Source organism: Protopterus annectens, chromosome 5.part0 (assembly GCF_019279795.1).
Source record: "Protopterus annectens isolate FY-2018-M chromosome 5.part0, PAN1.0, whole genome shotgun sequence".
NCBI classification, from domain to species: Eukaryota; Metazoa; Chordata; order Ceratodontiformes; family Protopteridae; genus Protopterus; species Protopterus annectens.
Window position 1 is genome coordinate 17,505,773 of NC_056735.1, and position 12,314 is coordinate 17,518,086.

Sequence of the window (12,314 nt, forward strand, 5' to 3'; positions counted from 1 at the left end):
ATGGCAGCAACACAGACTTTGGCCAATTGAATGCGATTCCAAGGGAATTGCCCAGTGATATCGTGGCTTGTAGGCTCCGCAGTAGTAGATGCTTGGAGGTGGCAGTTAGGAGCCAGTCATCTAGATACGGAAACACCTGGAATCCTAGACTTCTCAGGTGAGCAGTCACGACTGCCAAACATTTGGTGAATACCCTGGGGGCTGTGGTGAGACCAAAGGGCAGCGCGCGGAACTGAAAATGACTGCCTCCTAGGCTGAAGCGCAGATGTCTCCTGGACGCTTGATGTACCATGATATGGTAATAAGCGTCCTTGAGATCTATGGAGCACATCCAAATACCCTTCTCCAGCAATGGGAGAATGGATTGTAGGGTGACCATTCGGAACTTGGACTTTTTGACTGAACGGTTTAGAATGCTGAGATCCAAAATGGGCCTCAAGTCCCCAGTCTTTTTTGGCACCAAAAAGAATCTTGAGTAAGTCCCTAATCCGATCTGGTCTGCGGGGACCGGTTGGATGACTCCTTTTTGCAGCAGCTTTGAAACTTCTGAGGCTGCAGTTTCCCGTTGACTGGGTTGCGGGTCCGGGATTTTTTTGGACTGAGGTGGGGAGTAAGAAAAAGGGATGGTGTAACCTCCGGCGATAATTCGAAGCACCCATCGGTCCTGAGTGATACCTTCCCAGGCTTTTAGGTGCCTCGAAAAATGACCCCCGACTGGCTCCAGAGCTGCACAGTCGGGCAATTCCTCAGGGACTGTGAAAGGCTGAAGAGCCACGAAAGGACTCACGGTCTCCAGTGTTGCGAGGGCCTCTGCCGCCTCTGGGACGGCGTCTTCCAGAAGAATTTCCCCCTCCCCTGCTTCTAGAAGGGGGATCGTCCTGCTGTGAGGGGTAAGACTTCTGAGATCTACAGAACCACATTTTCCCTCCTCTTTTAGCCTTGGGGTAAGGCCGAAAGGGAGTGGAAAATCGTGCCCCTACGGCAGTCAAAGTCTTACCTTCTTGCTCGCAGCGGGTCAGTGTGTCCTTTACCTTGGGTCCAAACAAGGAGGACCCATCAAAGGGGGTGTCGGCAAAGGAAGACTTAAAGGCCTCCGCAAAATGACACAGGCGGAGCCATTGTCTCCGTAGAGCAATGCCTGTACCCGCCGCTCTACTCGCCCCTTCGGCCGCATAAGAAATGAGCCTCATGGACGAGTTTGATATGGACGACAGCGTAGCCAGCTGAGAGCCAACCGTCTGGGCCAGCTCCTCAGGCAGGTTACCCAAGAGGGTATCGGAAAGTTCTTTAATCAGATCCCTCTGAAATCTGGTAAAGTGCGTGAGATAGTTCAAGGACCTTAATGTAAAGGCCGCTGAACTTAGGGTGCGCTTACCGTACCGATCCATGCTCCTAGACTCCTTATTAGGAGGATGGATGGACGTCGAAGCCTCTGCTACATCTTGCTGGGTAGCAGATGCCACCACCAAAGCATCTACAGCCACACCTTTCATCAGAAACTCTTTTTCCGGGGGTGCTGACAGGAACTTATTAGGACGAGCAGGCACCAGTTCCACAGAGTCTGGGTGTTCCCACGCCCTTCGACAGATCAAATCCAAGAGCTCGTCAAAGGGCGGAGACACCCAGGAGGCAGAGGGCTGAGCCCCGAAGGCCTTAAGGAACACCGACTCCTCAGCAGAAGGGGGTTTGGATTGCCAGCCGCCTCGTTGTTTAAGGGCTTCCAGGATGTCTGCAAAGGAGACATCATCTGAGGATGACTTAGGGGACCCCACTGCATCATCGAGATCAGTGTCTGATGTAAGAGACTCATCAGGGGAGTCAACGTGCTTCCTCTTGCACGCTCTTTTCCTGGGGGGTTCCTCCGAAGAAGCTTCAGAGGGACCTCCAGGAGGGGGGGAACCCCCAGTGGGGGTAACCTCAGGCCCCGGGGCTCTGCTGTCTAAGGACAGAGGGACTGCCAAAGACCCAGTCTCAGTGTGCAGGGAAGGAGCTGGGGAGACCGTGGAGGTAGCCAAAGAAGATTTGGCTAACGCACTCCTCATGGCCCTGAAGGCGGGACCACCAGAATCCTGGGAAGGTCCCACCTCCGTGGCCACAACGGTAGACGGCACTCCCGCAGCCGACGCACCGAGAGGGAGGCTTGGGACCGAAAACATCAGTCCCGAAGCGTCCCCTCCGGGGCCGACAGAAGAAGTCCGCGTACCGAACTCAGACTCAAGAGCCGGAGTTGGAGTAAGGGTCGGGCCCGACCCGAAAACCTCCATCGGCTCCACCAGCACCGGCTCCAACGGTGCCGAGGCTGTTGGAGGAGGAAGCATAATAGCAGGGTGGACCATCCGCTCCGAAGCCGACTGGGCTGGAACTGAAACTAACTTTTGAAACACCAGAGACTGGAAAAGTCTTAGGAGCACCCTGTCGATGTCCGAATCAGACATCTTGGAAGATCTAGATGACACCGATCGGGTCCGAACCGATTTCTCCATCGGCTCCATAGGACTAGGAGACCGGCTCCGAATGGATTCGACCACTATCGGTTCCGAGGGAGATCTCAAAACAATTTCCCTCGGTGCCGAGGAGGGCTTCGGCGCCAAAGGGGAAGAGTCTGAGCCGGCAACCCTTATCGGCTCCAAAATCAGCAGAGCCGATGAAGGTGACCCGCCTCTCGATGCCCCAGTCCTCGGCTCCGAAACCAGAGGGGTCGAGACTGGAGGCATCGAGGCAGACCGTTCCGCCCTCGGCTCCGAAGTCCGTGGAGCCGATGGAGAAGCCTGCCTAGGTTTCTTGGCAGTCGGTTCCGACAGACTGGTCGGAGCAGACGCTTTTTTCTTCTTCGTAGGAGAGGAAGAGGAAGATAAGGCCTCCTCGAAGGAGGGCTTAATCAGACCTTTTAATATTAATTTATTTTTCCTCTCCTGGAGGACTCTAGCAGAGAAGGCGTGACACACGCTACAGGACTCTTGTAGGTGCTTGGCGCCTAAACAATAAACGCACGAGGAGTGGTCGTCCGTTATGGACATTTTGTAACCACACCTCGCGCACATTTTAAACCCAGAGGGTCTATGTTCCTTAGACATGTTGACTAACCCTAAGAAACAAGATTTTACCAAAAAGAAAGTGAAAAAAGTTAGTTAAGTTTTTTTTTTTTTTTTTTTTAGACTAAATACAATGTCAGAAAACAATACAATGTAGTAGCACAAACACAGAAAATGAGGGTCAAGACCCTCTAACTTAAGCAGGTACTTGACCTCTAGAAACACAAAAACCGCTAGATAGAAATAGGGGAAGGCCCCTCTAACTTAAACGGGAAACCTTCCCTTAACAAAAAAACACAATTTTCCTCAACAGATTTCACCAAACACACTCGTACAACAACAATAGCTGTTAAAACAGCTTTTGGGTTCAAAATAGCAAAATTCCTGACAGGAAAAGTCTGAATAAAACAGTACTTAGCCCAGCCAAGTTTGAGACCACGTCCTAGCTTGTAAGCGGCAAACGAGATCTGGGGGATTAGTGGTGGTGCATCCTGGGATAAGAAATAGCTCAGCCAATAAGAGGCTTCGCTCTATAGCATAGCGTGTCGAGTCGGAGCCGAGGGATCAGCTCCGAGCCCATCAGTACTGAATGTAGGCGAGATAGGATCACATAACATCTGCCATTTTAATTCACACTCACCTACTTTGTTTTCCCAATACCCACCCTTTTCATCTCTTCCAACTTTTTCCAATATGCCAAAAAGAAAATTGTTGTCCTGACAATAACATTTTGTGTGTTTAAAAAGGGCATTATTCTTGTCCCTATTCTTAACAGCATACAAATGTTCGTAAATGTGTTTATGAAGACTTCTGACAGTTTTACCAACATAAAAATAGTTACAATTCATACAGACTGCAATATACACTAATTCTACTGTGCCACAATTACCTGTATCCAACCAAACACTTTGTGGGGGTTGACCAAGAAGTAAACTGTTTCCTTGTAAAATATAATTGCAGTATTTACACATACCACATTTATTGGTACCCCCTCTTATCCTTTTTGTTTGATGAAAAAGGATGTTCTAAACATTGTTTCAGATTCCAACCTGTTTTATAAACAAAATTTGGTTTAGGACCCAGGGTGTTCATAATCTCCACATTACTCTTAAACATTACCCAGTTTTTAATCATAATATCTTTTAAAGCTTCACTAACTCCCCCAAACTGGATAACCATAGAGTTGGAAAAGGACTTGTATGACTTCCCATCATTATCAGTCACCTCCTCTCCAAAATCTAATAGGGGGATATACCTTGACCCCCACTCACTCATGATTTTTCCCCAGTTTCAAACAGCCATTCTGGATATTCTCTTTCTTTGGCAATAGCAATTAAATGTCCCAATTCTAACTTAAATAGGAAAACGTCAGAGTACATTCTTGCTGCTCTTACCATTTGCCCTTTCACTATGTTCTTTTTAATGTAAAAGGGGTGTTGAGTTGTATAATCCAAACAACTACTGGATAAAGTCATTTTCCTGTATATTTTAGAAACAAATTTTTGTTCTGTCCTATTCTTAAAAACAGTGACATCCAAATAATTAGCAGATTCATCAAAGTGGTTGTAAACTAATCTTAAAAAGAACTGTTGCTATTAATTAGTTGTACAAATTCGTCCCTTTTCTTATCAGTTCTTTTCCATAAAATAAAGATATCGTCTAAAAATCTTAAATAAATGTGCCAATATTGACTGAAGCCTAAAGTAAAAAATGTGTTTTTTCTCCCATGCATACATAACTAAATTTGCATAGGTAGGGGCACAATTGGCTCCCATGGCCTCTCTCTTAACTTGTCAAAAAAATTAATTCCCAAACACCACATAGCTGTTTTTTTAGAATACTTTCCATTACTTCTACTACAAAGTTAGTCAAAGTAGCATTCAAGGTTGTCAATTCTGAAACTGCTTCACCAAAAAGCTCTAAGCCTTCATTGTGGGGAATAGATGAAAAAAGGTCCACTACGTCTATAGTAGAAAAACCCACTTTGTCAGTGTAAAAATCATGCTCGATTTTCATCAAAAAAATCCCAATAATCTTTCAATATGTAATTAATAGGTTGTATAGATATATATGTATATATGTGTATATATGTGTATATATGTGTATATATATACACACACACACACACACATATTGGACAGATATATATATATATATATATATATATATATTTTTTTTTTTTTTGCTGGTGAGCATCAACTCTTAGCATGCTATCATGCTGCATACATGCAAAGCAAGATTTTACTACTTAATTTTCAAACTGAATAAGATACATTTTTTAAAATTTGCTCCCTGCTTTCTGTGATGTTCTTAACCTATGCTACAATGCCACAAAACTGCTTTGAAACTGTCACTATTCTGCTCAAAACCAGGCTATACTACCTTTGCACTACAGCCCAACCAAATGGCTGTATCTCAACATAAGGCAACTTTGTGATTGTGGTTTCCTTTCCTGTTCCTCCCCTTCTTTTGGGTTACCATCCACTAAGCTGAAGGATATTACAAAGATGGCAGTACTTTTGTCAGGCTGGTACCTGGAAAAAATAGCAGAGGTACTAAAACACAAAAATGATATACTACTTTTCAAGGTTCAGAAGGCAAACTAAAACAGGCTTTGTTAGGTATGCTTGAGGTATGGAAGGAAGCTGTATATAACCAGGAAAGGCATTTTAACTTACAGGTATAAGCTATGGATAACAAGTGGAAGATAAGCACTCACATTCAGATTTCCAAATTCTGTGTTACTCTGTATACTTTTGTAACAATTTGGCTTGATAAAAGAAAAGAAAATAATTTTAACTGCAACTGTTTCCAATAATAAATTCATCTCTAATGTGATGAAGCATACATTTTACATCAATATCGCGCCACTCCTGAAAAAATGAGGAAGCAAAGAATGTACTTACGAAGACAGGACAATAGCAACAGCATCATTTATGACACTTTCTCCAAACAGCAAAGCATATATATCGACATCTACTCCAAGTTCATTGAATATTGCCAGCACAGTAACTGAAAGAGAAAAAAAAACAATCTTACAGATGTCTTTGCCTGTGGATGCAAAAAGGCTAGTCAAAAAAACAATGTTTAATATTTTTTCACATTTGCTTTCAAAACATGCAAACATATGGTTGTGTGTGTAAGAAGTATAAAGTTATGTACCATCTCTGTTGCAGCTTTAGAAACTACAGTTGTACAAGTGAACGTTCCACGACAGTAGGTGTCTGAATGATCACTGCTGCAGTAGCCTAATCTATATGGGTTATATCCTGCTACAGATATAACAGCTGGCCAGCGTCCAAAGCATCAGGGCACCTTCCACATGACCAAACCATTACCTTGAGCTAAACTGACTACAGGTTTGGGCACTTAGCCCTTCACAGCTTTCATGCCAACAGAGAGAAGGAGGCTAAAGCCCTGAGAACAATAAAACCAGGAAAATAATACTGTATGCCCACACCCTTGCATTAAAAACATACAAAAATAAGGGGGATGGAGGGAGGGAGGGAGGCAGCAGCTACTACAGCAGTGATCATTCGAACATCTGCTTATACAAATATACTATGTTCTTCATAAGGATCACTGCTGTGATAGCCTAAGGTTTATGGTTAGATTACCATAGCCAACATGAATGGGAGGAGAAAAGATGCAGGTCCAAGATCCCCTGGGGTATGGTCCTAGAAAAGCTTGATTTACACCTACAGAAGGAATCAAGCTTATAGTGTTTTGTAAAAGTATGCATACAGGACCAAGTAGCTGCTTCTAGAATACTTGGAAAATCCAACCCTTTCCAAAGGGCCACAGATGAAGCCAAGTTCCTGGTACAGAATGAGCCTTAACTCTGCCTGGAATAGTTTTCTTTTGGTGGCTATAACAAAAGGTATTAAAGCCTGAGAAACCATTTACAAATGATCTGTTTTGACACAGGTTGTCCTTTCTTTCTTACCTTCACAAGAAAAGAACTGATAATTCTGAAACGTTTGGTTCTGCCATGATAGCACTTTATCTGTGGGCATCTAAGTTATGAAGTATCCATTCTCCCTCACTTTAGCTTCTGGAAAGAAGACCATGAGATGGAAAGCTTGGCATAAGGTAAACTTGGACACAACATTAATTTATTTATTGATATTTGATTACCAAAAAAATCCAACAGGGTAGGTGTCCATTTTCAGAGGAGGCACAGGATGAAAAGCTCCAAAGTATTACAAAAACATTTTAATGCATAATAATTTTACAGTTCTCAAAAATAATACAAAAACATCTACAGTTTAAATAATGATAGCAAATTAGATATAATGTGAAAATAAAAAGTTATGTACTCACCATAACGTTCCATGTTTGTTGTCCATAATCTCACCTTCATTCTTGCTGGTTGGGTTCGGAAAGTATAGTTGTGTACACTTACTATAAATGCAGATGTTCGAGTGTATTCACTGGTGCAGTCATTACATTTGGGTTATCTGCTTGCAGTAGCCCTCAGTCAGCCTGATTAATAAAGTCTTGGGTCCTGCGTCAGTTGCTGTCTCTTCTTCTGTGACGTCAGGTCATCAGGGGTACAAAACATGCAGCTGACGCCATTACATCAGTTTTTCTTGCCCCAGATGTCAAGTGCCCCCTTAATGGGAAGCAAATAAATATATAAAAAATACAAGGTCACATACAATAAAAAAGCAAATACACCAAAAAGCTTTTAAACGTAGTAAAGGAAAGTAGAGGTAAAGCCAAAAGAAGTCGGGGGGCTGGAAGGAGGGTAACCAGGACTGCAACAGTGAATACACTCGAACATCTACATTTATGGTAAGTGTACACAACTGTACTATATTCTTCGTGTTTCACTGTTGCAGTCATTACATTCGGGTAGATTCCCAAAGCTAAGGTTGGGAGGAGGAATTTAAGTAGCATTAGGACCAGCTATAAGGCCCCGCAAGACTGCAGTGGCAAAGCCAGTTCTGGATTTAGAGAAAATTGGTAAATGATAATGCTTGATGAAAGTATGTACAGAACTCCAGATAGCAGCTTCTAGGATGTCCCTGGTAGGGTCGCCTCTGAGAAAGGCTGTAGAGGTAGATGCAGCCCTGATAGAGTGGGGTCTGATGCCCTGTGGGATAGGTTTTCCATGATGCTTAGAGCAGAAATGAATGCAATGGCCTATCCATTTAGAAATGGTTTGCTTTGAAATAGCCTTCCCCTCTTTCCTTGCAGCAAATGCCACCAGCAGTTGTTCAGCTTTCCTTTGAGGTTTAGTCCCGTCCAAGTAGAATCTAAGTTGTCTGTGCGCATCTAAGGAGTGCAGTATCCATTCCCCTTTGTTCTGTGGATTAGGAAAGAAGGTTGGCAAATGAATGGACTGATTAAGAGCCACGCTGGATACCACCTTGGGCATGATGGAAAGATTGGTTCTGAGTGACACCCTGTCCTCATGAAAGATGATGAAAGGCTCCACTGCCATGAGGGCCTGTAATTCATATACCCTTCTTGCTGAAGTGATTACTAAAAGGAATGCTGTTTTCCAATAAAGAAATTTTAAATCTGCAGTAGCAGCTGGCTTGAAAGGAGGAAGAGTGAGTTTCTCCAAAACAAAGTTATGGTCCCAGGGTGGAGTTGGAGCTCTCCTCGGTGGCCTTAAATTTTTGGCCCCTCTGAGGAACTGCGTGAGCAGTGGGTGAGAGAAGAGGGGAGGTTCTGTGTTATAATGGGTGCTGCTGTGCTCATCCCTTGAGACTGGTTCCAGGCACAGAATCTTTTCCATTTCGCAGCATAAGATTTTCTAGTACTAGGTCTCCTTGCCTCTAAAATGATATCTATCACTGGTTTACTGAGGGATGGTAAAGAAGAGATTAGGTAATTAGCCAGGCTGTTCGGTTCAGTGTTTGAAGCTGAGGGTGCAGAATCTGGCTATCCTGCTGAGACAAAAGGCAAGGTGTCTGCGGCAGGTGCCATGGGGCCAACCGTGACACACTGCGCAAGACGGGGTACCAGTGTTGGTGTGGCCATTCTGGTGCAATCAAAATCGTCCTTGGCTTGTCCTGTTTGATCTTTAGTAGTACTTTGGAGAGCAGAGGCAGAGGAGGAAAGGCATAAACTGATATATTTTTCCAGCTGAACGACAGAGAATCCACTTTCCAAGCTTGTTTGTGGGGAATTCTTGTGCAAAATTTGTCCAATTGATAGTTCTGGGGGGAAGGCGAACAGGTCTATATCTGGACTCCCCATTTGCTTGTCAACATCTTGAAAATCCTTGGTTCCAGTTTCCACTTGTGTGGGTCCATGAGGTTTCTACTTAGTCCGTCTGCCAGTGTATTTTGTTTTCCTGGCAGGAATTGAGCTTGTAGATTCACCTGGTAGCTCAAGGCTGTGTTCCACAATGCCATGGCTAGTCTGCAGAGGGGGTAAGAATGCATAACAGTGGTGTTGTCCGTCTTTACCATTAGTTGTCCTGGAAGAATGTGATCCTTGAAGGCTGTCCAAGCATTTTGTACAGCTACCATTTCTTTTTGATTGATATGCAGGGGGCATTTGACTTGGGTTCCATTTGCCCTGGATGCACTTCCCTGCCAGGTGAGCCCCCCCATGCATAGTCTGATGCGTCTGTTGTTAGGGTTTGGGCAGCAAGGGGTAGCGTGAATGGTAGTCCCTTGTTTTGGTGGAAGGCCTCTGCCCACCAAAGGAACTCTAGGCGTAGGCAAGGTATGATGGGAATCATTGCTTCTAGATCCTGAGAATGTTGACACCACAGGCTTTTTAGAGACTACTGTAGTTTCCTCATATGCAGTCTTGCATATGGAATTAGAAGAATGCAGGAGGCCACGAACCCAAAGGCTTGCAGTATTTGCCTTACAGATAGCAGGGTTTTTGTGGCCACTTGTTTGAAATAGGTTGTCAAATTAATCTGTTTCTCTGGCACGAGGAAAGCCATCTGGGAAGTTGTATTCAAGCTTGCTCTCAGGAATATAATTTGTTGACAGGGTACCAGGTGTGATTTCTTTCCATGTATGGTGTACCCCAGACAAGTCAGCACCCTTTGTACAAAGGCCAGATGATTTATAAGTATGTCCTGGCTTTCTGCCTGAATTAGACAATCATCCAGGTATGGGTATATTTGAATATTTCTTTGTCTGCAAAATGCAATGACCGGATCTAGGCACTTTGTGAATACCCTGGGCGCAGTAGATAAGCCAAAAGGCAGTGCAGAGAACTGATAATGCATGTAGCCTGCTTTGAAGCATAGGTATCTTCTGCAAGATTCCCTGATAGGGATGTGCAGATATGCTTCTTTTAAATTTAATGTTGCCAACCAAGCATCCTTGCCTAGCATAAGAAGCAAATGGTGAAGAGTCAGCATTTTGAATTTTGGAATCACCAAAAAGGTTTTTAAAGTAGAAAGGTCCAGGATAGGACGGCATGAATTGTCTTTTCTGGGTACCAGGAAAAGTCTTGAATAGAAACCTTGCCCCTTTTCCTCTTCTGGTACCAACTGAATGGCCATGTTTAAGAGAGAAAGTACTTGCTTTTGGGCCTCTGCCCACTGATTTGGGGGTAGATCTGGCCACCCGCTTGGTGTTGATAACATGTGGAAGTGAAATCTGTATCCTTGGGACACTATATTTAAGACCCATTTATCCTGGGTTATGAGTTTCCAGATTTTGGCCTGCAGTCCAATCTTTCCGCCTAAACGAGCATTCAGTTGAGAAGTGCTTGGACGTTTTAAAGGCAAGTCATTGAGACAGTTTTCCATACAGGGGAGCCTTACTATTCCCAGATTTGGATGCGGAAGGCCCCCACTGCTTAATCTTGTGCATACCCTACGACTAAAACCTGGGGTTTCTGCTGTGTCTGGGTTTGGATTGAGAAGATCTGGAAGGGGCCGGAAAGGACCAATTCTTAGAGGCCAATGCCTACTAAATCTTGGAGGCTGAACTTGTAAAAAAATCTTTCACGGTTTGCATAGATTTAGCTTTATCTTCCATCTTTTTAAGAACTTCCTCAGCTTTATTGCCAAACAGGCTGTCCTGATTTAAGGGAGCATCCAACAGTTTAGCTTTAACATGATCAGGCAAAGATTGCTCCTTAAGCCAAGCATACCTTCTGAGTACAGACCCACAGTGACAGCAGCCCTGCAAGAGGCTTCTAAAGAATCAAATCCACATTGCAAAGTATGTTTTCCAACCAGTTCAGCAGAATGCATTAAATCCTGTAATTCTTTATTTTCAGCACAGTCACGAATCAACATAATTTTCTGTTTAAGCAATCCAATAACATGTTGTTGATACTTTAACACGTGAAACTGACAGTTTAAAGGCCCTAATGGCCAAGGTTGCAGAAGTGTAAACCTTCTTACCCCATCTATCCAGCACCCTGGAGTCTCTATCAGAAGGAGTAGGATTTTTAGCAGTAGAAGCCTTAATGCCACTTGGTTCCCTGTGAAATAGTCTGGATTTGCAATAGGATTTTTAAAAAGGAACTTGTGAGAATCAGGGACCCTGTAATATCCATCAGGTTTTCTGGGGGCAGGAGGCAAAGAATCAGGGGCCAAACTAGATTCCAAAAAGGCATCATCAACAATGTCTAGTAGCAGAGGTATAGCTAAAGGCCTATGCTGAGGTGGGAGTAAGAAATCCCCAAGCCTCTTTTTTGAATCAGAAAAATGGTTTTCCCAGTGAAAATGCTCCCTTAAAGTGTGCAAGGTTTCACCAAAAGAAAAATCCTCTGGAGGGGAAGCAGAGGGAATAGAGTCCTCTGCATCAGAATCCTCATAAGTAGATAAGGGTAAATCCAGATCATCAGAAAAATCAGAATCCTGATCAGAGGATTCATAAACAAATTCAGTCCTATGTCTCTTAGAAGGGAGGAGGGTTGGCTTCCCCTGATTAGAGTTATAAAATCTTCAGCCATTCTTATTTGTTTTTTAGGCACATAGAGGCCTAAGCATGTGGCCTGGGCGCCAGTTTCTTAGGCATGGTTCGAGGTTTAGGCCTTAAACAAGAAGGAGGCGTCAGTTTAATATGCAAGTCCGTAGGCTTGAATACACCCTCAAAAGACGGTGCCTGCATAGCGGCTCCAGACCCATCCAAGGTAGAAACATCCGCAAGTTCCACAGTTGAAGCATCTCGTGGCATACCGGACTCCGAATGGGTCTCAGTAGAGGCCTGCGAATCAGAAGTAGTGGGTATCAGGGGCTGCGAAAGCACCCCACTGAGTACCAGCTAACTGGCTTAGAAGAAGCGTCATCGGCAGCTTTGGACCTAGGCGGCCTGTCTCGGTCTTTATCCTTGCGTTTTTTCG

General features: G+C 44.1%; 1 protein-coding gene across 3 annotated transcripts in view; it reads right to left on the bottom strand.

The window, feature by feature from the left end:
* Positions 1 to 12,314, bottom strand: part of SLC9A7 (solute carrier family 9 member A7) — a 3,436,621-nt gene that overhangs the window by 2,671,164 nt on the left and 753,143 nt on the right. For all 3 annotated transcript variants that reach the window (XM_044072073.1, XM_044072072.1, XM_044072071.1), the window contains exon 6: positions 5,939 to 6,044. In XM_044072073.1, coding sequence (XP_043928008.1) covers positions 5,939 to 6,044 — 106 coding nt within the window. The remainder of the gene's footprint in view (positions 1 to 5,938; positions 6,045 to 12,314) is intronic.